Source organism: Trichosurus vulpecula, chromosome 2, assembly GCF_011100635.1.
Source record: "Trichosurus vulpecula isolate mTriVul1 chromosome 2, mTriVul1.pri, whole genome shotgun sequence".
Lineage (NCBI taxonomy): Eukaryota > Metazoa > Chordata > Mammalia > Diprotodontia > Phalangeridae > Trichosurus > Trichosurus vulpecula.
Genome location: NC_050574.1, coordinates 327,764,800 through 327,789,045, shown reverse-complemented (window position 1 = coordinate 327,789,045; position 24,246 = coordinate 327,764,800). Strand labels below are relative to the sequence as shown.

Here is a 24,246-nt window from a genome sequence, read left to right as displayed (position 1 = left end):
GAGACTGTGCCCTCATCAGTAGGAAGAGTTATGAAAGGTTTTAAAAGTTGGAGGATTTTCTATTTAATCCTGGAGGTAACAAAGAATAACAGGCATTTATTGAATATGGAGCTTACAATGTGCTAAGCATGAAAATTTCCACCATTCCTAACCCCCTCTTCTGGCCTTTTTGATTCCATTGAATTGTTTTCTGTACATGTCTTCAGGATGGGATCAGGCGAGGTTTCCTTTGGCCCATAGGAGAAGAAGAGGGCTACTGCAGGACTTGTCTTTCTGATAATACAGCTACACCTCACTGATTCTGCTCTGATTATTTCAGAATCTCTTAGAGTCTGAACTAGGGCTGGATCAGTTTCTATCTATTCAGCACCAGAGGGCAAGATCAGAGGGGAATATCAACATAAGAGGATGCACTCATTTTAAGCGGAAATCCCTGTTTACAACCAGCCCATTGATATCTCTCTTTAAATGCCTATTACAGCACATTAAAGCAGGTCTCTGAAGGACCTCTATTGGGCAACATGTCTTATTGGCTGTTTGTCTGATTCCTTGTATAAAACAATATTTTAGGGCAAGTCTATATGGGCCCAAGTTTCCTCATTTATGAAATAAAGGCATTGGACCAGATGATTTTCAAGATAAAAGCAGTAGTGAAGGAGAAAAGATCCCAAGTTCAGGGTTTAATCAGTGAAACACACAATCTGCTTCTCATCCATTCTCCTTAAAGAGCAGTTGTTGGACCAGGAAAGAGCTTCTCCCACTTTGATTCTGACCAAGTTGACCTCCAGTGTGGGTTTTTCTCCAGCAGCCATTGTGTATGAACCCCTGAGGTGCTTAACCACCAGAGGCCCTCACAAAATATCTACTGCTTTTCCTTATTCTTTCTCCTCCAGCCCCGTCCCCATTAATCAGCATTCCTTCCTCTGGCTACTGCCCTCCAGTGCTGTAACAGAGCCCAAGTCTTCCTGAAAATGCAATGATCAGAGGAGGGAAGGGGGAGGGAAAGAGGAGGAGGAGAGGAGGAGGAGGAGGGGGCAGGGGGAGGGAAAAGGGAAGAGGGAACAGAAGGTGGCTGAGTGACTATTGGGCAACAAGGAAGGACAAATACTGTTAGGTCACTGATTCTGCTAACACAGCTCCTGTTTCTCTATAAAAGGACCAGGAGAGCAGCTAAGAAGCCATCACAGAATCCAGGGGGTCATTCTGTGATAGAAGCCCCACCACCACCCCCTTGCTGCCAGACCCAGAACCAACAAAGAAATGAGACTCACTTTCTCCGCCTTATTATCCTTCGGGATAATAGGTAAGTGACTAGTGAATGGCTGTTGATTTAGAGGGGAGTTGCCAGGTTCTTTTTTGGGGTGGAGGTGGGAGTAGGTATAATTGTCTATTACACAATCTTCCCTGACCAGTCTTTGTGAGCAAGAACAGGGTCCATGGTAGCCCTCTGCGTGTCACCTAGTATGAGCTTTCTCTGAGGCCACTAGCACTTTGGAGGGTGTCAGGAATTGGATTCCCATCCCTGTCTTCACAACAGAAATGTGAATGAGGCAGACCCATACCTGGCATGGAAGAGAGATCAATCCTGTTGATGACTGCAGTCTTGAGAACCTGATCTGCTTCCCTCGTACATTTAATAATAATAAAAGCCATCATTTACGTAGTACCTTAAGGTTTGATCCTCAGAGCAACCCTGTGAGATGGGTGCTATTACGATCTCCATCTCATAGATGAGGAAAATTGAGGCCCAGAGAGGGGTAAGGGGCTTACTAATAGACACACATCTAGTAAGTGTCTGAGACAGAGTTTCATCTCAGGTTTTCCTTACTCTAACACTGAGCCACCTGGACATTTAGAAAGTTGCACCCATTCACAATGAATGTAAAATAAAATAAGAACTTTCCCGGCCCCCTCCCGCCCCCAAAAGAAAGTTGCAAGTGACCTATGAGGTCATCAAAACCCCCTCCCTCATCTTACAGATAAAGAAACTGAGGCCCAGAGGGGTTAAATAATTTGCCCAGGAATACACAGCTTGTTTGCAGGGGATGGGAGACATACTTCACAAGGTTATGTTATAAGAGGAGGACCTGATAGAAATGCAGAGGTTATTTGAGGTTTCCGGATCAATGCTGCAGCAGTCAATAATAGACCTAACTTGCCTTAGGAGGATGTGGAACTCTCATCCCAAATGCAGATCCTGAGGTAAAAAGAATCATAGAACCATGACTTTAGAGCTAGGAGGTACCTTAGAGACCATCTGGTACAGGGGTTCCTAACCGTTTTTTGGGACAGGGACCCCTTTGGCAGTCTGGGGAAGTCTATGGATCCTTTCTGAGAATAATGTTTTAAATGCATAAAATAAAATTCATGCAATGACAAAGGAAGCTGGTTATGTTGAAATAGAATCATCCAAACATTAAAAAAAAAAACCCAAGTTCCCTGGCCCCAGATTAAGAGCTACAGATTTAGTTGGATCCCTTCATTTTGTGGCTGTGAGGAAACAGGCTCAGAGGGAGAGACTGAGATGGAGGAAAGCTAAGGGCTCAGCCTACAGTCACCAGGCTGCTTAGTAGCAGAGGCCAGATGAAAACAGCTGCTTGAATTCTTGTTACAGGGACTCCCTAGGGGGCTGGAAGCAGGTGTTTAGGAGCAATAAAGGGCTGATGGTGCTTTATCATTTTTCATAATAAAGCCCCAGGAGTTGCCATTCCAGTTTGCTCCTCCAAATTCTTTCTGATGGACACCACTGCCTTCTTTCCTTGTCGATGTCCTATTGCTGAGATTTCATAGTGACCACTCAATAAGCATTTATTAAGTGCCTACTCTGTGCCAGGCACTGGGGATAGAAATATAAGAGCTGAGGCAGCTCTTGCCCTCAAGGAGCTTACGTTCTAGGGGAGAGACAACAGGCTAATGGGAGTGAGTGGCTGCCACCGAGGGCCCCTTGAGATTGGGGAATATTTTTGCCTTTTTTAAAATCCCCAGAGCTGACTTAGACAATGACTGGCACACAGCAAGTGCTCAATGAGTGTTTGTCGAGTGATTGATTTTATTTGGGAAGTTATTGGGACAGTTTTTCCAAATAACTCTTTGTTTCTTACAGGGTACAAAAATACTCCTCTTTCCCCTGCATTGCTTTTGCCAATCAGCCAAATGGAAGTTTTGGATCTTTAGTTCCAAATGTGATACTGCAAATACAAGACAGGTATAGAATAGAGATAGGCCACCTCTCAGAGAAGAGGATATAACCATCTAGGAGGAGGGGAAAAGCTCAGCAGTTGAACCTGGGTCTTGATTTCTGAGGCCAGCTCTCTAAGTCATGGTCCTCTTGGAGAATGAAAGACAAATGACAGCAGAGTCACACTGCCTCTTGGCAAATCCTTAAGTAGGAAGTTTTGTGCCTTAGTTGAGTGGAGAGAATGGGGCCGAGATGCCCCATTGAGGGATGAAGCATAGATCCCAGCAGATCCCCTCCTGGATGCTTTCAGGGAAGCCAGGGGCTCCTGTAGAGAGGAGGAGGGCAAAGCAGGGGAGGAGCTCACCCCAGACATCAAAGTAGCTTCCCATTTTAACTAATAATTCTAGATAACTAAGTTCTAAATTCTAGCATTGAAGGACTGACTGCAACATAGAGGAAAGGCCGTTGGAATAAAAATCAGAGGACCTGGGTTCCCCCTGGCTCCCTGGCACTTACTTCCTGTGTGACCCTGGGGAAGGAGGGAAGGTTACTTCATTTCTCTGGGCTTCAGTTCCCTCCCTATAAAGTGAAGCTGTTGGAGTTAATTGCATTCAAAGTCTCTCCCAGGTCTAAATCTATGTGAAACACAGGACACATTCGATTATGTTGGGGGTGGGGTGGGGGGGGGGTAAGGAAATGCCTAATGTAGAACGTGGCATTTGAGCCTAGCTTTGAGGTGAACAAGAGGTTGTAAGAGACAGATGGGGGGGGCATTCCAGGCAGGAGGGACAGCCTGTGCAGACATAGGAGAGGGAACATTATATATGAGAATGGCAAGAAGGCAAGGTTGGCTGGAAGGTAGCGTGCTTGGAGGGAAGTAATATTTAGTAAGTCTGGAAATGTGAGGGAGAGAGAGCTAGACTGGGAAGGCATTTAATGCTCAGCAAAGGAGCTGAAATGGTACAGCCCCTTTAGATCCTCTAAGATACCTTGGAGATCTGGCCCAACCCCTCACATTTTGCAGATGAAGACACTTTATCTGCCAAAAAAAACTGTACTCATTCTGGAAGAACTGTGCGAGGATACTTCTCATGAGGGCAAAGATATTTTAGGATATTTCATGGGACATTTTAATCCATATCTAATGAATTCCCAGACTTAGTGTTTTGGTTTTCTGAATGTTTGTAAAATGTACTTTGAATATATTTCCTGCAAGCTGCTGTGCTTGTGTTCCCTTGGTGTTCTTCCATCATGTCTAACTCTTCGTGACTCCATTTGGGGTTTTCTTGGCAAAGATACTGGAGTGGTTTGCCATTTCCTTCTCCAGCTCATTTTACAGATGAGGAAACTGAGGCAAACAGGGTCACATAGTAAATGTAGGAGGCCAGATTCAAACTCAGGTCTTCTTAGACTACAGGCTTGGTGTTCTATCCACTGCCTTCAGTGGCTGTAATGCACAGGCTAGTCCCTTCACTAACATCCTCCTCTGATGCTGCATCTTGCTATGAAGGTGACCCTGGCTTCTCAAAGACAATGTGAGGTGAGTTCAAAACCTGGCAGGTCTTACTAAGCTGGGAAGTCTTCAAATATGGTTTCAGTGCTGTCCTAAGACCACAGATTCATGACTTTAGAGGTGGAAGGGAACTTAGATAATACTAAGAATAACTGACACATATTTTAGTTTCAGTGTTAGAAGCATCTAGTCCAACTCCCTTATTTTACAGACACAGAACTTTAGGGAAGTTAAATGACTTGCCCAGAGACACATAGGTCATAAGTAGCAGAGGCTGAACCCAGTCTTCCAGCTGTAAATCAAGTGTTCTTTTTTCTTTTTAAATTAAACCATTAGTAAAACCTAAACCACAGGCCAGCTAAGCATGGAGAGTCTAGAAGGATAGGGAGATATAAAACGGATTTTCAAAATAAAGTAAGGTAGCTGTGTGACCCTGGGCAAGTCAATTAAACCCAATTACCTCAAAAAAAAGAAAGAAAAGAAAATGAAGGACCAATGCCCAGGAAACCATGGATCTTGGAAGTGCTGACTTACACATCAACAAAGCTGATTTGAATCTCTCTGTAAGTCAAGTTTTTTTATTAAGGCAATTAGGGTTCAATGACTTGTCCAAGGTCACACAGCTAGTAAGTGTTGGGGGCTGGATTTGACCCCAGGGCCAGTGCTCTATTCACTGTACCACCTGCTGGCCCCTAAGTCAGGGATTCTTAAACTAGGGTTTGCAAATTTTATTTTTTAATCTGTATTCAATACCATTGGTTTCCCTTGTAATCCTATACATTTTATTTTGTGCATCATGCTGAAAGACTTTGTGAAAAATAGTAGCAACATCAGCAGTAACAAAACACAACCCCCTCCCCCCAAAGAGCCACTGATGAGGAGTAAAATACCTGGGAGAGGGAAGGTGAATTGTCTTTTTTTTTTTTTCTGTCCTTCATCCTTCCCTGCCATTCTGAGGTGTGTGGGAAGGAAAGGGGAGACATCTCCGGAATGAACGCTTATGCCCTGGATAATTGAAAGCTGGTGACTAGCCTGGGACAGGCTGCTAGCTTCAGTTTCCATTTGGTGGGGACAGCTTCCAACCTTGCACGCAGGCACTGGAGGGCTTGTTCCTCAGGGCTCCCTCCTGCAGCAGGGGATCAGCACCCGGGACAGGGTCACCTTCTCTGTTCCCGGTTGAGCTCACTTCCCCTGTGGCTTTTCTCCTCCAGGGCTGTGCCTGGCTTCTACAGAACAAGTAAGATGGTGTGTCATATCAGAGAATGAGTTGAAGAAATGCAATGAATTTAAAGAGGCCATGAACTCTATCAACCATCCCGGTCTGGCCTGTATAAAGAAAACTTCCCACTTGGACTGTGTCAAGGCGATCGCGGTAGGTCACCAGCCCTTCTTAGTGATGTGGTGGAGGGTGTGTGATTGTCTGCCTGAGGGAGAGTGGAAGAATGTCCTCTCTGCTCTCTGCCAACACTTTTACTTTGTTTCATTGCACTGCTACCTCCTTCCAAGAGGGTCTCTAAGAAATTCTTGTTATGGATCTGACTCTTCATGACCCCATGTGGGGTTTTCTTGGCAGAGATACTAGAGTGGTTTGCCATTTTCTTCTCAGATCATTTTACAGACAAGGAAACTGAGGCAAACAGAGTGAAGTGACTTGCCCAGGGTCACATAGCTAGTAAGTGTCTGAAGCCAAATTTGAACTCCGGATGAGTTGTCCTGACTCTAGGCCTAGCACTATGGCGCCACCTACCTGCTCCAAAGATATTCTTAGAGCTCAGTAATTCTGGAAAAGTGCTTTCCCCAAAAGGGAGCCTGGAAGGGAGACAGGACTACTTGCAATGCTGAGAAAGCAGCTCTATGGGGAAAAAAGGAGGAAAGAAAAATAAAATCCAGAAATTATAACTGCATTGGATTCTCAATTATTTTTAAAAATAAAAAACATACCATCTCTGTCGCTGCCTTGTGTTGGCATCTAAGGGACCCTTGCTTCTTTAAGGCTATGCCAGCAAAGGGCAAGCTTTGACAAGGCCTGCCAAGCTGGGAAGGCTTCAGCTGAGTGAGGGTCCTTTGACTGGGTGCCTGCCAGCTGAGACTCAGCCCAGATCAGCACAGTGATGCTCATTACCTGGAACTTAGCTACCAGGTGATCATTCATACATTCATTCATTCATCCCTTCTTCCTTCCTTTCTTCCTTCCTGAAGTCATTCTTCAAGACAATCTTCTAGGGGTGTAGGAGAACCTAGGTGAATGAAGATTTCAAGTACAAATGGGAAAAGATCATAGATTCATAGATTTGGATCTGAAAGGGACCTCTGAGGTCACCCTAGTTTAGCTCCCCACCCTTTTTTTGCAGATGAGAAAACCCTAGAGAGATTAAGCAAGATTGCTCAATGTCGTCCAGGTAGCTTGTAGCAGGGCTGGGATCTGAACCTGGGCCCTTTGACTTCAGAGAGTGTGGCTGGTGAATAATTAGCTATTCAACGGAAGTACAAATGAAAGGGACTCTGCCCCATTCCTACATGCTTACCAATTTTCATAGCTTATAGATTTAGGGTAAGAAGGAACCTTAGAGGTTACTAATCCAAACCCCTCATTTTACCAGTGAGGAAACTGAGGCCCAGAGAGGCCAAGTGCCTTGCTTAAGATCCCATAGTAAGTGGAAGAGCCAGGATTTGAACACAATTTTGGCTTCTGATTCCATATCCAGCTTGCTTTCTGTAGACTTCTTGAGGGTTTTTCATTAGGAAGGTCTTGGTAAATGCTGTCTGAATGGAAGGCAGGGTAATTGCAGGCAGGGAGGGGGAATGAGAGGCATTTTTTTTCATTTAATGAGAAAGAGAACTTTTGGCATGTTTATCCATATTATGTTCCAAGGAAGGTAGGAACTAAGCAGTCATTAAATCCCTGTTGTGATAAGTACTTTTGATCCTCCAAACAACCCTGAGAAGTAGGTGCCGATATTATCCCTATTTTACAGTTGAGTAAACTGAGGTAGACAAGGGTTAAGTGACTTGCTCTGGGGTCACGCAGCTAGTAAGTATCTAAAGCCAGATTTGAAATCAAGTCTTTCCGACTCCAGGCCTGGAACTCTGTCCACTGAGCCACCAGCTGTCTGCACGGCAGGTAAAGGACAATGTAGCTTTGCAAAAGTTTTTCCGGTCATAGTTTTTCTATGATTTCCTGCCAGAACTATCCCTTACATGCGATCATACTATTCTTATTGAGAGATGAGGAACTTCAGGGCTGTTTACACTTATCTATTTTAGGAAAATGAAGCTGATGCTGTGACTATCGATGGTGGGTTGATCTATGAAGCAGGTCTGGTCCCCTACAATCTGAAACCTGTTGTTGCTGAAGACTATGGTACTGAAAATGGTGAGTTCTCCTTGACTTGCACAGGTTGGCTCCCAAGCCAGGACAGAGGATTCTGACAACTCTCGGGGCGCTAACAGGACCAAACCTCAAAGTCCAGAGAGTGAGGTTTGTGTTATTCTCAAGAGAGGCCATTGATGAGAGTGAGAGATTGGGCTTTGTCTGTGGGACAAAAAAACTTCCAGAAATTTCCTGATTATAGCAGAGGCCCTTATAGAAATAACTCTCCCTCTTTGTCATACATTTCTGCCCCTTGAACTTATTTTTTCTATATGCTTCTGGCTCTGAAGAATTCAAATCCATGGTGTAAGGAGCAGAGAGGAAAACAAATCAGCGATGGACATTATTCTGGTCACCAAAACAATATGGGGATTTTAGCTGGGAAATTGCCTGAGAAGAGACTGTGGAGCTGGCAAATGTGAACTAGGGATTTTTCTTAGTCACTCATTTGCCTGAATGAAACCATTGGAAAAATTCCCAGCATTTAATGATTTGAAAAGGGAGCTTTGATTATTTTCTCTTATGACGGTCAAGGAAGAGTTTTCTCTTTTTAAAAAAAATTCTCTTATTTTTAATTTGTGGAATAAAACAAACATTTCCGTAACATAGTATAATAAAAAAAAATGATTGCGTATGAAACTTTAAATCTACTATGTACAGCTTGCTATTCTTTATATATATACCACAAAGTTATCATGTAAATTTCGATTTTTTTCTTCCGTTCCCCCCAAGATGGCTACTATTAGACACAAATAGGCATATATATATATATATATATATATATATATATATATATATATATACACATCCATATACACATGTACATATATGTAAAATTATTCTATACATACTTCTATTTATCACTTCTTTCTCTGGATGCAGATAATGTCTTTCTTCTTATGTCCCTTATAGTTAATTTAGATATTGATCACAGTCAAAATAATTTATTTGCTCAAAGTCTTTCTTAAAATAATATTGCTGTTACTGTATACCATGTTCTCTTGGTTCTGCTCATTTCACTCTTCATTATTTTGTGTTTTAAAAGATTTTTATATATGCTTATATACTATGTGTGTGTGTGTGTGTGTGTGTGTGTGTGTGTGTGTTTGTGTGTGAGAATGTAAGTTTTATAAGAGTTTTCAAATTCTTCCTTCTCCTCACCACCAAGATCAGAGATTTCCTGGGATCTCCCCAACCCTTAGGAGATCAGCAGAGTGTCTTTGGCTCCTAGCTGACAATCTTCCTGTTTCTTCCATCTCTTATAGAGCCTCTGTCTCAGTACTTTGCCGTAGCTGTTGGGAAAAAAGGAACTGATTTCCAAATCAAGGACCTCAAAGGCAAGAAGTCCTGCCACACTGGCCTGGGCAGGTCAGCTGGGTGGGTCGTGCCTGTGGGGACATTATATGAACTTAACTTGTTGGACTGGGAAGGACCACCGGAACCTATAGAGGACGGTAAGCTGGCAAGCACAATGAGGACTCTGAATATAGTTGCTTGTAGCTGTAGTATTATTATGATTAGGTCCCCCTCCCCTTCTCTTCCGTCCTGCCCTTCACCAGATCTGTGATCTCAGCAGCCAAGTGAGGTCTGAGGGGAACTTTTTTTACTGAATGCAGAGGAAACTGTAGCTTATCAGCTTAGACTCAGGTGCCTGGGGCATTGAGAGTTTAAGGGACTTGACTGTACATGGCAAGACCTTGAACAGAGGTCTTCCTGACTCAGAGGCCAATTTTCAATTTTTTTCTTTCTTTTAAAAAAAAAATTATTCCCCTTCCCCATTACATGTTAAAGCAATTAAAAATTAATTAAAAAATTTAAATTTAAATTAAAAAAATTTTAAAAAACATTTTGATTTCCAAATTCTATTCCTCCCTTTCTCCCTCCCTCCCCTTCTCCCTCTCTGAGACAGTAAGCAATCTGATATAGTTTGTACATGTGTAATCATGTAAAATATCGGAGGCCAGTTTTAGATCTACTTTCCCACATTCTGTGTTCATTATACACATATATTCACTACACGCATTGGAAACCGGCACACTAAGGCAAATGATACCAACCACAACAAGGATGATCATTTAACAGTGGCAACAGTAGGAAATATTATTTACCATTGTCATCAGTCATCAGCAATCCTTATTTTATTTAGCATGCAAACTTTGGATTTATGTGTCAAATGAAAGGTCAATTTTATGTAAAATTTACAGAAAAGGTTATTTGGACAAATAGGAATGAGTAAAGGTGTGGGTATTTCTTTCTGTGATTGAAAATTGTGCTTTGTGGGGCAGTTAGGTGGTACATTGGTGGGACCACCAGCCCTGGAATCCAAAGGATCTGGATTCAAATCCGACCTCAGACACTTACTGATTATGTGACCCTGAGCAAGGTACTTAATCCTGATTGCTTACAAAAGAAAGAAAAAAAGAAAGAAAATTTTGCTTTGTAAAAATGTTGTCTGAACCTTTGGCTTTTTATTCATATTTCAACTTCTTGCCTGAGGTCTGTGTCCTTTAATGCCTGCCCAGACTTGGATGGCTGTGTGCTGCCTTGTAGTACTCTAAGGATACTACAGTGCCCTACAGAAACTTCTTCCAGCCCAGGGGTTCTTCTCCTTTTTGTGTGTGATGGACCCCTTCAGCAGTCTGGTGAAACCATAGATCTCTTCTCCGAACAGTGTTTTTAAATGCATGAAATGAAATATATAGAATCATAAAGGGAGCTAACTTTATTGGACTACAGCTAACAAAATATATTTTTTAAAAGCCAGTTTGTGGATGCTCAGGTTAAGAACCACTGAACTAGTAGCTATTAGAACTAATTTATCTCCTTGGTTTTGGGACTTTCCCAGGAACCAGGACATAGGTGTAGGGTTGGGTCAGGGTATTCACTCAGAATCAACACTTGAAGGATGGGCCTAGGCCTGATTGTTAGGAAGACAAGTGGATAATTATTGTGCTTGGAAGTAGATTATTGACCTTCTTGTGGACTCATTCATCCAAAGGGAAAAGCGAGTGGTTGAGATCACTATGTTCACACAGATGTCTTCTGGGAGGAGGGCAGGCCCAGAAAGCACTCTTTGATGGACTAATGAGTGCATTGTTTCTGTGTGTTCCCCTACATGCCCTTCACACTGTTTACACCTGCTGTTCTTTCTCTCCTTAGCTGTGGCTAGATTCTTCTCTGGCAGCTGTGTTCCCTGTGCTTTGGGGAAGAATCCTAAATTATGTTCCTTGTGTGCTGGAAAAGGTGGCGACAAGTGTGCTTGCTCAGACAGAGAACCTTATTTTGGCTACTCAGGAGCTTTCCAGTAAGTTGAACCCTCCCCATAACTCCAGTGAAACTTCAAGCTTCAATAGGTCTGTGAACATTTTCCCCAACCCCTCTGATTTTCTTGGGTCCCATCAACAGCCACACCTTAGCTTTAACCATCCTGACCCCTGGTTTCCCAAAGAAGTCGGGCAGGACAGCAAGTAGCCTGTCCATTGGTCCCCTCCTTCCATAGTCACCTCTACTTTTATTAAAATGTGGTTAATTTATGTAAAACACTTTGCAGAACTTACAGCATTATATGCAGGAGGGCTATTATTATTATTATTATTGCTGGTTCTTTCAGTTTCTTGGGCCTAGTCTAGGCCTAAACTGGAGGAAGATAAAGGAAGGGCCTTACTGAGAAAGTTCTCTAGTATTCAGCAATCCAACTAAGATAGCCCCTGGATTATTAGAGATAGGCTGACTACTTATGAAAAAAAGGCCCTCACCCCCTGGCTCACATTCTGGCCTATTGGAAAAAAAAAAGGCTCTCTTTTCCCTATAGGCCAATGCGAGCTGGCCCTCTAGGGCCCTTCCACCTACCCCTCCTGACTGTCTAACTCTACTAGATTTCTGAAATAGATGTTTCCCTCTAAATAGTTCCCTCTCCTGATGTTTTGCCTCACAATAGTTCAGCAGAGCTCTAAAGTAGAGCTTCTCCATGTCAACGAGGGCCAAATTACCTATGCTTACCAAAAAGGAACAAAAAAATGGATTTTTAATTCTAGCCAGACAGCCTGGGGCCCCAAGAAGATGTGAAGTATTTCTCTTTCATGTTAGAGTCTCTTAAATTGTTTTACTTTAAAACACACACACACACACACACACACACACACACACACACACACACACGCGCACGCGCGCACACACACACACGAATGCAAAAGGTGAGGGATGGAAGAATCCTGGGTCAGTGCCTGAACCCCCTCAACAATTGATACACTCCTGGACGTTAGTTACGTGCTGAATGTCCAGCTCTGAATTAGGGACTGTGAGGATACAGAAGTAACAGAAGTAACAACTGCCCTCAAGAATCTCCCAGAAGGAACATTGAATTGGGATGGGAAGGAAAACTAGTTGTTCAGTCATTTCAGTCATGTCTGACTCTTTGTGACCCCATTTGGGGTTTACTTGGCAGAGATATTGGAGTAGTTTGCATTTCCTTCTCCAGCTCATTTTACAGATGAGAAAACTGAGGCATATGGGGTTAAATGACTTGCCCAGGGTCACACAGCTAGTAAGTGTCTGAGGCCAGATTTAAACTCAAGAAGATGAGTGCTCTGTGCACTATGGCACCACCTAGCTACTCTGGGAAGACTAGACTGATGCCTATAAAACAATAGCCAGCCAATCATGGCAGGACATGAGAACTCTCATTGGCCCAGTGGAAAGACAACTGAATTTGGAGTCAGAAGACTCCAGTCTGAATCTTGACTCTCCCACTTTTACTGCCTATGAGACCTGAGTCGAGTCACTTCTCACAAGTCACTTTAGGCCTCAGGCTCTAAATCTTCAGGATGAGGGGGTTGGAGTCAATCATTTCTAAAGTCCTTGGCGATTCTAGACCTGCAAGTAAGTAGGATTCTCCTCTTCACTGCAGTTAAACTTCACATGTCGACAGAATTCATCAGTGTTATTAAGTGCTGAATTGGGTAATGGGTGCTAGAGGAGTTGTGGTTGGAGGGACGGTGACCTAGGTTTGAATCTTGGCTGTAACCCTTCCTACCTGTGTGACCTTATGGGCCTCAGGTGGACTAGGTGTTCTTTGGGTCCTCTTGCTTTGGAAGTCCTCCGTATGCTTCTATGTCTGTGAGGGCTATAGGGAAGCATAGGATAAGCTATTAATGATGGGCTATGCCCATTCTTGTAATTTCCTCTTTTCCCTAGATGCCTGAAGGATGATGTTGGTGATGTGTCTTTTGTTAAACACACAACTGTGTTGGGTAAGTACCAGGGTAGAGAAACCCAGCTCCCCACCACCCCGAGCACTATTCACAGCCTAACCTGAGTCTTATTCTATTTCCTGCCTTTGTGTTCTTTCTTACAACTCTTTTCTGAAGAGAATTTTAAAAAGTTAGTAGTGGTCTTATGGTTATGCCATTTACCATCTGTTGGAAGATAGGTGGAATTTTCTGCCCTGGGCTTTTCCGGGTCTCTCTTCCATTGATTATTAACCTTTCCATCTACATCCTTACCCACACCCTGATATTTGTAGATTAAAGTTACCCACCTTGGTGCCTGGTCACCCTGCTAGATTGTAATGCCCTTCAGAGTGAGAACCATACAAAGGAGACAAAAATATGCAACATGAAAGGTGGAATCACTGAGACTCAATAGCCAAGGGAGGTGAGGGCTAGAGGGGGCGGGAGGAAGATTATTGTGATGTTAGTGGATAATTGATTATAGCCAAGTAGTACATGCAAGATTTCTCCTAGGAAAGTCTGGTCCTTTGGGAAGGCGATACCTAATTTGCCCTTAGGCCTCTGTAGTATCACCAAGATTCTAGAAGCATGACAAAATAGTTAGCCTAGCATCTCTTTGGCCTAGAATTCTGATTCCACTATGGATTTTAGTCAGAGATTTCTTCTTCCTCTTGATCTTTTGTTTGTATTCAAAATATGTTTCTCATTTAATGCTCATCATAGTGCTTTGCACACAGTAGAAGCTTAATAGATGCTTGTTCTGTTTGAGTTTGTCCTGTAGTAGATCTGGCCTCAGTCTTGTCAGATTCAACCTTCCAAGAGGAGATGCTGAGATACTGATTCAAGAAAATAGAGTTCATGGGGCATGGATGCATCCTTGGAGCCTTGTTCATTTGGAATTTTTGCTTCTTCTTGCAGAAAACCTTCAAACTGAGTCTGATAAAGAAAATTATGAGCTACTGTGCCCTGATAACACAAGGAGACCTGTGGATCAGTTCAGGGACTGCAACCTGGCCAAGATCCCAGCTCATGCTGTGGTGGCCCGAAGTGTGAATGGCAAGGAGGATCTGATCTGGAATCTCCTCTCCACTGCACAGGTATTGGCCATCTTTTTTTCCCTCTTTTTTAAATAATTCAATTTTATTTTATTTTCAGTTCTAAATTCTGTCCCTCTGCCCATCCCCTCCCCCACCTATTGAGAAAGTGAGAAATATAAAACTCACTGCAAATATGAAGTCATACAAAACTCATTTCTGCACTAGCCATATAAAAACAGAAAAAGAAAGGAAGAGGAAAAAAAATATGCTTCAATCTGCACTGAGTCTATCAGCTCTCTATCTGGAGGTGGATAGCATTTTTCATCACGAGTCCTGTGGAACTGTGGCAGGCCATTGCATTGGTCAGATTTACCAAGTCTTTCACATTTGATCATCTTTATCATGTTGCTGTGACTGTATAGAGAGTTCTCCTGCTTCTGCTCTTTTCACTTTGTAGCAGTTCATACAAATCTTTTCAGGTTTTTCTGAAACAATCCCTTTTGTACATTTCTTGTAGTACAATAGTATTCCATCACATTCATATACCCTAACTTGTCAGGCCATCTCCCAATTGATGGGCATCCCCTCAGAGTCCAACTCTTTGCCATGACAAAGAGAGATGCTATAAATATTTGTGTACCCATGAGTCCTTTTTCTTTGATCTCCTTGGGGTGTAGTAGTGGCTGGCATTGCTGGGTGAAAGGGCACACAGATTTTAATGTACGCAGTTCTGGACTGTTCCAAATTGCTTTGTAGAATGAGTGGGCCAGTTCCCATCTCCCCAGCATTGCAGTAGTGTGCCTGTTTTCCCATGGCCCCTGCAGCATTTGCCTTTTTGGGTGTAAGGCGATACCTCTGAGTTCATCTCTCTAATTATTAATGATTTAGAGAATTTTTTCATATGACTTGTTTCCTTCTGCTAAGTTTTCGCTATGTTTCTATTTGCTGTTCCTCTTTAAATCCTTTTGAATTCTGGTGATTTCTTTCCTTCCCCCAAAGTCTGTCAGAAAAATAAGCATCATGACGCTATGGTATGTACAAAGAGTATTGGTTCTGGGCTTAGAGGGCCCGTGTTCATACTCTGTCTTCTCATTCACCCATGGACATCTGTTTAGTCCTCGGTTTTCCCATTTGTACATTGGGGGTATTGGATTGGGTGGCCCTGAGGTTGCTCCCAGCACATTAGATCTTCAACATTATAAACACATGACCTGGCACAGCACATTACAGTTTACAAAACATGTTTATGTCCATTATCTCCTAATTCTTAAGAAAGCACAGTATGATGGAAAATTAACTCAGCTTGGATTCAGAAGCCGTTTCCTGTCTCTGTCACTAACCAGCAGGATGACCCTAGGCAAGTTGCTGAAACTTCATGAGCCTCAATTTCTTTGTCTGTAAAACAGACATAACACTGGCATTCTTTATCCACTACAGCAGGCCTGCGCAACCTGTGGCCCACTAAAGGATTTCAGGCAGCCCTAAAAAAAACATCCTTTGGCATGCTGAAAGCAACCTGTGCGCTGCAGGTTGTGCAGGTCTGCCCTACATGGGGGTTTTGAGGTTCATATAAGAAATCACGTAGAAATTTTTTTTGTGCCTCACAAAGGGGTATCCGAGTTTTGGCTATTATCAGTTCTTTTAACTCTCATAATAACCCTGTGAGACGGTCTAGGCAGGCATTACTGTCTCTGGTTTATAGACTGAGGAATCCTGATGCTCAGAGAGGTTTAACAGAGGCTGGGCCTCAATGTGGGTCTTCTGACTTTGTCCCCTGCACTCTGTACCTTCCCATAGGCCATCCGTACTCTACAGAGAGAAATTCACTTCCTGCATTGCTGATGCACTGGCTAGGCTAGGATCCCGTAAGCCTATGAATCTGTCAGTCTGTGCTAACATGCCACAGACAAATTCACCACTGATGTTCCGTGTGATAGAAAGAAGAGCTAGCATTTCACGTGGCACCTAAAGATTTGAAAAATGCTTTACAGCTATTACTTCATTTGGTCCTCACAATAGCCCTTTGAGGTGGAGACTTAAGTTGTTGTCATCGTTCAGTCGTTTCAGTCATGTCTGACTCTTCGTGACCCCATTTGGGGTTTTCTAGGCAGAGATATTGGAGTGGTAGGCCATTTCCTTCTCTGGCTCATTTTACAGATGAGGAAACTGAGGCAAACCGAGTGAAGTGACTTGTGCAAAGGTCACACAGCTAGTAAGTGTCAAAGGCCAGATTTGAACTCATGAAGATAAGTCTTCCTGACTCCAGGCCCATATCTACTGTATCTACTGCACCTCCTAGAAACCATCCTCATTTTACAGATAAGGAAACTGAGGTGAACAGAGCTTAAATGAGTTGCCCAAGGTCATACAATGACTAGATATCTGAGGCCAGATTTGAACTCTGTTCTTCCTGACACCAAGTCCAGTATAGCCACTATGTTCCCTTCATGAACATTTTGTAAGAATTGATCAAGAGCGGATGATTCTCAACATGATCAAAGTTGTTGACAGTGTAAGGGAGAGCATTTTTCAAAGAGAAAAGAACTGGGAAAATACTTCTCATCCAACTGCTCTAGGGTGAACATTCTTAGGTGCTTTAGAAGAAACACAATCAAGTGAAAGTCTTGGATAAGATAAATGGAGATAGAACTGGGAGATTAATGGAGGCCTACAATGTAGACAAAACTATGAAGTACATAAGAGGGAATCACTGATGTTTAACAGTCCTGGGTTTGGGAGAGGTGACTGGGATGTTCTGAAAAAGAGCTAAGATATAAATAAATTACAGGATGTAATCAGTTCCTCTAAGGAACATAATTTCTTCGAGCACTTTCATTCACTAGATGAATGTAAGGTTCCCCATTGCCCTTTCCAGTGGCCCAATAGCTATATCTACTTTGCCATTAGGCCTCTGCACAATCTTCTAGAAGTAAAATACAATAGTAGGTCTGGGGTCTTTTTGGTCTTGAATCCTAATTGCCTAACAGATTTTAGTTAGAAATTCCTTCTCCCTCTTGACCTGTTATTTTTGCCTTGTGGTTTCTATTCATTTTTTGTAGGCTGATTTTTTTTGTCTTTTTAATCCATCTGCCAATCAACAATCATTTATAGTGTGCCTGCTTTGTGCCAGGCACCATGCTAAGTGATGGGGACATAAAGACAAAACACATATATACAAAGGTTTACATAAAACATATATAAAATAGATACAAGGTCATGTGGGAGACAGGGGCAGCTAGGTGGCACAGTGGATAAAGCATTGGGCCTAAAGTCAGGAGCACTCATTTTCCTAAGTTCTGGCCTCAAACACTTACTGCTAGTGTAACTCTGGTCAAGTCACTTAACCCTATTTGTCTCAGTTTCCTCATCTGTAAAATGAGCTAGAGAGGAAAATGACAAACCACTCCAGTATCTTTGTTAAAAAAACGCCAACTGGGGTCATGAAGAGTCAGACAAAACTGAAACCAACTGAACAATAACAATATATGGGAGAGTTGAATAACAGCTGAGGGGGAGAGATTTCATGTAGAAGGTGCACTTGAGCTGAATCTGGAAGGAAACAAGGGATTCTAAGAGGCAGAGGTGGAGAGAGAGTATATTCTAGGCAAGTGGACATGGCGATGGAAGATGGCATCTTCTGTCTTAGGAGTGGCAAGTAAACCGGTTTGGACCCTGGAGTGGGCAAAAAGGAGAAATGTGTAATTGGACTGGAAAGGTAGACTGGGGCCAGCATATGAAGGCCTTTAAGTAATAGAGTTTATATTTCAATCCTAGTAGGTATAGACAGTCATTGGAGTTTATGGAGTAGGGAGGAATAACATTGTCAACATTGGGCTTTAGGAATATCACATTGGCAGCTATGAGATCGATATGTTAGATAGAGAGGAGAGAGAAATGGGACAAGGAGACCAATTCAGAGGCTTTGCAATAATACAGGGGAGAAGTTATGAGAGACTGAAATAAGGTGGTCTAAGTGAAGAGGAAAGAAGGGGGTGCGTATGGGAGAGGCTATGAAGATCACAAGATTAAGCAGGGATTATAAAAGTTGAGGGTGGAGAAAGTGACGAGCTGAGGAAAACTCCAAAGCTGTGAACCTGGGTGACTGAAAGGATGCTGGATCCCTGGACCAAAATAGGGAAATATAGCTGAGAAAGGGGTGTGTGGGATAAAACCACGAGTTCTGAGTCTGAAATGCTTATGGAAGTGTCCAGTAGGCAGGTGGTGATGAAAGAAACAGACTGGAGCTCAAGAGACATTAGGGCTGGATATAGAGGTTGGTGAACCAATGGCATAGAGGTGATCATCAAATGCATGGGATCAGATTAGGTCACTAAGTGAGAGAATGTCGAGAAAAAGACCCAAATGCTGGGTTACCTCTCCCTTGTTAGCAGTTTTCATTCATGGTTCTCTTTTTTCTTGAATAGGAAAACTTTGGCAAAGGCAAAGCAGGCAAATTCAGGCTATTTGCTTCTGATCATGGAAAAGACTTGCTCTTTAAGGACACTGCCAACAGGCTTTTGAGGGTCCCTCCAAAGATGGACTATGAACTGTACCTGGGCTACCAATACATCCAGGCCATTAAGCCTATTAAAGGTAAGCAGAGACTCTGGTCAGCACCAGGGGGGCCCAAGCAGTGCGATGTCAGCATATAGGGCAGGCCACGATTCTAACTCAATTGAGGGAATTGTAAGACATCATAACACTTCTAGGCATTTGGCCCTTTGAGAATTCCAAAGAACTTTCTAAAAATTTGTGGCAATTGATAAGATGGAGAAGCAGAGACTTGGAGGGCTTAAATGGCTTTCTTCTGCCAGTCTCCCACAGGCTGGCTGTTAGACCAGATGGTTCTCAGTATTTGTCACCTGAATCTGGTAGCCTTTTAGAGGATTTTGTTCTGATGAAGGATGATGGCAAATGTTTCCAGAACTAAACCCTGAGGCTATTTTGCTTGTCACAGAGGAAATTTTCAGAACACCCCTCCCCAATCAACTTCCCAGGAAATCTTGCTACCCCTCGCAGTTCCAAGCTGACACACTAGGGAAGTACAGAATTAGAGAATGTCAGGGATAGAAGGGAGCTGAGAGGTCATATATTTGAGAATATACATTCACATATTTGAGAGACCATATATATCATCTATTTGAGAATCTGATCATGTATCAGAGAATTTCAGTGGTGGAAGGGACTTTAGAAATAATATATATGAATATATGATATATGATGAATATATGTGAATATATCATATATTGGAGAGATCATATACTTGATCATATATATTTGAGAATATATATTCATCTATTCCAGAGATCATACATTTGAGAATCTGATTACATATCAGAGAATTTCAGTGATAGAGACCTTAGAAATAACATATATACATGAATATATGATATATGATGAATATATGTGATATACGAATACATATCACATATGAATACATATCATGTATTTGAGAGTTCATATACTTGGTCATATATATTTAAGAATATATATTCACATATTTGAGAGATCATATATTTGAGAATCTGATCATATATCAGAGAATTTCAAGGGTAGAAGGGATCTTAGAGATCATATGTTTGTTTCCCTCCTTTAAAAGATGTGGAGGCCAACAAAGGAAAATGACTCTCCCGAAGTCATATAGGGAGGTCCTCAAAAGGCCAGGTCAAATCAGTTAATTAGGAAATATTTAGAAAGTAAGCTCCTTGCATATTTTGGTCTTGTTTTTTAATTATCCACAGTCTCTAGCACAATACCTGGCACATAGTAGGCACTTAGTAATTATTAATTACACCTGAGGAAAGTATGCCAGAGTGGAAATGAAATGGAAAATGGTCTGTTCTAGAAGTTAGAGGAGCTAGGTTAAGACTGATACTTACTACCTGCACAACCTTAGGCCAAGTCACATAACCTCTCTCTGCCTCTGTTTCTCCATCTGCAAAGTGAAGGAGTCAGAGTAGATGGCCTCTGAGGCCTCTTTCAGGTCTAGATCTGTGATTCTATGGTGTGGTTTGTATTCTGGTTCTCTTATTAACTTATTAACTTGAACAAGTCACACAGGTGAATTAAGCTGCATCCTTGAAGACATTGTGCAAAGTTTCTTAATCTAGCGTTCATGCACTCCTAAGGGATCTTTCAGGGATAAATTTCAGGGGCCTGTGGTCTTGGATAGGAAAAAAATTACATCTTTATTTTAACTACCATCTATCTGAAATCCAACATTTCATTCAATTATTTAAAATCATTACTCTGAGAAGTTGTTGTTCGTCCTTTGCTCTTGAAGAGGACCAATAACACCACAAAGTGATGGCTTAACTTGTGCATTTAGTGATCCATAGGCTTCACCCAACCTCCAGAGCTGACCAAGACACAAAAAAAGGGAAGGAGCCTCTCTGGTAGTAATATGCTGCTGCTACCACACCATGAGAGCATGGCCTTCTAATGGGGTGAGCCGCAAGCTGAAAATCCAGAAGTTTAAATTTGTTCTTACTGTTGGCCTAGGAGAGATCTACAGGGATCCTATTTTGCCTCTCTTCCCTCCCAGCCTCCCTTAGAGATTAAGAGAATCATTTCTTCTTTCTAAAGATTATAGGACCGTATGATTTGGGCCAGGAGGGACCTTGGAGATCATTTGATCTAGTTTTAAAGAGGAGAAGATGGAGGCCAGGAGGATTCTTCCTGGAGTGTAATGGGAATGAGGAGGAGGTAATGAGATCAGTATGCAAAGGATCATGAGTTCTGGGTGTTAAAGGAAATGAAAGCATTATTCTGGTTACTGGATGGGTGATAACCTCCTTTTAGTGCCAGAAACCCCAACTCTAAGGAAATTGAGGGCACTGAAGGGATGAGGACAGCAAATGGTTAATTGTGGGAATTGAGTGAACCACATTGACTCAATTGTGACTCAGTTCAAGAATTAGTTCAGTTCCCTTCCTATTCAGTTATGAGTCTAGAACAACTTCTATCTCGTGAGAAAAGTTTACGCGACTGTGGGAAATGGGAGAAAACTTAATTGTTTTGTTTGAACCTATCTCTGTGTGACTGGGAAGCTGGACCACCTCTCCTTGACTCCTAGAGACCCTTAACCTGCATAGGTCATGCAGACCAGAAACCCCGTTAGACACCAAAACTGATGCAAGGAGTTTTCTTACAATTACAAACTCACACAACTCATCTCTTTTCTGAAAGCTGGCCCCATCCTGATCAATCAGTTATTGTTTCCACATTCCTTTGATTGTTTACACTTGGGAGGAGTGGGACACCTCTTTTTCTGATTTCAAGCAATTGTACCTGTTGGCTCTTTCCTTCCCAATTTGGAAAATCCTTATTCTTTCATCTAATTAGGAACCAGATGACATAATTTCTTTTTAATTAATTGGCCTTATTGGAATAATTGTTTTTAATATAGAAAAGTCTGTCTCTCCTGGTATTTGGGGTCCAGGCCTAAGCTGAGGAGTCTAGTCTTGGTTTATTGGGCAATTGCCACACATCGTTCAATAAATCAGAAAGCTCAGAAGATCAAACTTTTGTTTTCTTAGTCGTTTCATCTTTCACTGACCGCAGCTCAAGCATTTTCATAGTGCATTTTAAGGATTGATTCGCAGCACAAACTCTGACTTCTCTTCCCAGGTCATGCCCTAGACAAGCTCCATTCCTTAGGGGACAAGAAGGTGAAGTGGTGCACAGTAAACCACGACGAAAAGAAAGTATGTGACGAATGGAGCGTGTTTAGTAATGGAGTCATTGCGTGTGAGGTGGGAGAAAACTCTGAAGATTGCATTGTCAAGATAATGGTAAGTAGCTCCCATTTTGGTACAGCATCGGTGTTTTAGGGTTCTTCAGCCTAGAGGATCTTGGTTCTAGGTATGGCTCTACCACTTACCAGTTGTGTGACCCTGAACAAGCTGCTTGGCACACTGGGACTCAGTTTCCTTGCTTGTAAAATGAAGGGCTTGGCATAGGTGATATTGAAAGTATTGTCTAACTCTAAACTCCTATCATTAAAAGTAGGAAATTCCTAACAGAGAAAGAAGATGATGAATATGAATAATAACAATATTTCTGCTGAGTCTGGGCTAGTCTGTTAGGGAATTACATTGAACACCAACTTTCCAGGAGCCAAGTGTATGGCTGCCACGATTCAGACAATCCATTCTATACTGTCACTCAACTGAGTCTCTTCCTCCATGCACAGGAACGCAGTGGTGCCAGACTAATAAATGAATGCCTCTTAGTGCTTGTGGGAATCTGTGCTTGAGAAGAAAGCCTGGGTCTCTTTAGGCACCCCTGGTTCACTGTTAGCCTTGTGACATGGACAGAAATGAGCCAAAGAACTTGTACTTTGTAGGTAGTATCTGAAATCTTTACTCCTTGCCTCAATGAAAGTATGTTTTCTTTCATCGTTGTGTGTCCACAAAGGTGTGTTATTGCTCACCAGAGAGTCATAGCCTTCCCTGCAACACGTGCGACTTGACTTACATAAACAAATCCCTTCCCATCCCCACACCTCACCATGCCAAGGAGAGTGGGATTTTCTTGCAATAAAAGATGTGAATTTATAAAAAGTAACATTTTATTTTATTTTTTAAGATGAATTTATTTATTTTTAGTTTTAACATTTATTTCCACAATATTTTGAGTTCCAAAATTTCTCCCCATCTCTCCCCTTCCCCGCACCCAAAGATGGCATGTATTCTGATTGCCCTGTTCCCCAGTCAGCCCTCCCTTCTGTCACCCCATTCCCCCCACCATCCCCTTTCCCCTTACTTTCTTGTAGGGCAAGATAGATTTCTATACCCCACTACCTGTATATCTTATTTCCCAGTTGCATGTAAAAACAGTTTTTAACATTTGTTTTTAGAAAAAAGTAACATTCTAAACTGTCATGTGCTGGGGCTCCTGTGTTGTATCCTAGACTGTCTACTTTCTTACTCCTCTATAAAATGAAGGGGTTGGATTAAATGACCTTGGAGGTTCCTTCCAGCTTTACCTCTGTGATGCCAGGAGCCTTAGAAGTGACTTTCAACATGGGGAACAGCACAAGCCGGTAGTGATGGCATCTGAGCCTGCAGACAGCCAAGGTCAATTCTGCTGATGGGGGAAAGATTGTAGTCTCCATCTCTCTGTGGATGTCTGCAGAGGGCAAGTGAGGGGATCAGTGACTAGGGAAAAGCACAGTGCTAGAGAAGCTAACAGTGATTGACATACAATGCCTTAAAGTATGCAAAGCATTGTACATATGTTGTCTCAAGTGAGCTTCACAACAATTCTGTGTCATAGGTGCCACAGGTATTATCACCCCCCATTTTACAGATGAGGAAACTGAGGCTGAGAGAGGTTGTGACTTACAGCAACATAAAATTTCCTTCCACCTCTGAAATGACCACTTCAGATTCACCATTAGTGGGTCACTCGGCTGTCAGAAAGACTTGAACTCAGGGCTTCTTGACTTCAGGCTAAGGTCATCATGGATTTCATCCCCATACTGGCCAGTTGGCTTCATTATAATTTAATAATATTATAATTTATATGAGAGAGAAATATTCCATAACCAAAGACTGCATCCCTTAATCCCGAAGTTCATGAATAAGTATGGGTGGTCATAGGAAGATTGGATGAGATATTCAGAGAGAACAAGTAACTTAATAATATTGGTAAGTGAAAGAAAGTTATGAGGTGTCAAACAACCAGAAAAATTGATATGGTGGGGAGACAGAGGACCTTGGTTTGAGACCTGTCTCTAATAGCTTTGTGATCGGCTAGCTCCTCTGGTCCTTAGTTATCTCATCTACAAGATGGGGATAATGATTTAAAAATTGCCTAGTGCAGGGGATTGTCATCAGGAAAATGCCTTGTGAACCATAAAGTGCTACATAAAATGTGAGCTATTATTCCCCCCCGACAATTGTGTGCTATATTAG

General features: G+C 42.3%; 1 protein-coding gene across 1 annotated transcript in view; it reads left to right on the top strand.

The window, feature by feature from the left end:
* The first annotated feature begins 1,039 nt into the window (after window positions 1–1,039).
* Window positions 1,040–24,246, top strand: part of LOC118836121 (lactotransferrin-like) — a 36,356-nt gene continuing 13,149 nt past the window's right edge. The window contains exons 1-9 of the mRNA XM_036743473.1: window positions 1,040–1,303; window positions 5,903–6,063; window positions 7,956–8,064; window positions 9,327–9,515; window positions 11,221–11,365; window positions 13,255–13,310; window positions 14,208–14,386; window positions 18,751–18,919; window positions 21,956–22,119. Of these exons, the coding sequence (XP_036599368.1) occupies window positions 1,261–1,303; window positions 5,903–6,063; window positions 7,956–8,064; window positions 9,327–9,515; window positions 11,221–11,365; window positions 13,255–13,310; window positions 14,208–14,386; window positions 18,751–18,919; window positions 21,956–22,119 (1,215 nt within the window). The 5' untranslated portion in view covers window positions 1,040–1,260. The remainder of the gene's footprint in view (window positions 1,304–5,902; window positions 6,064–7,955; window positions 8,065–9,326; window positions 9,516–11,220; window positions 11,366–13,254; window positions 13,311–14,207; window positions 14,387–18,750; window positions 18,920–21,955; window positions 22,120–24,246) is intronic.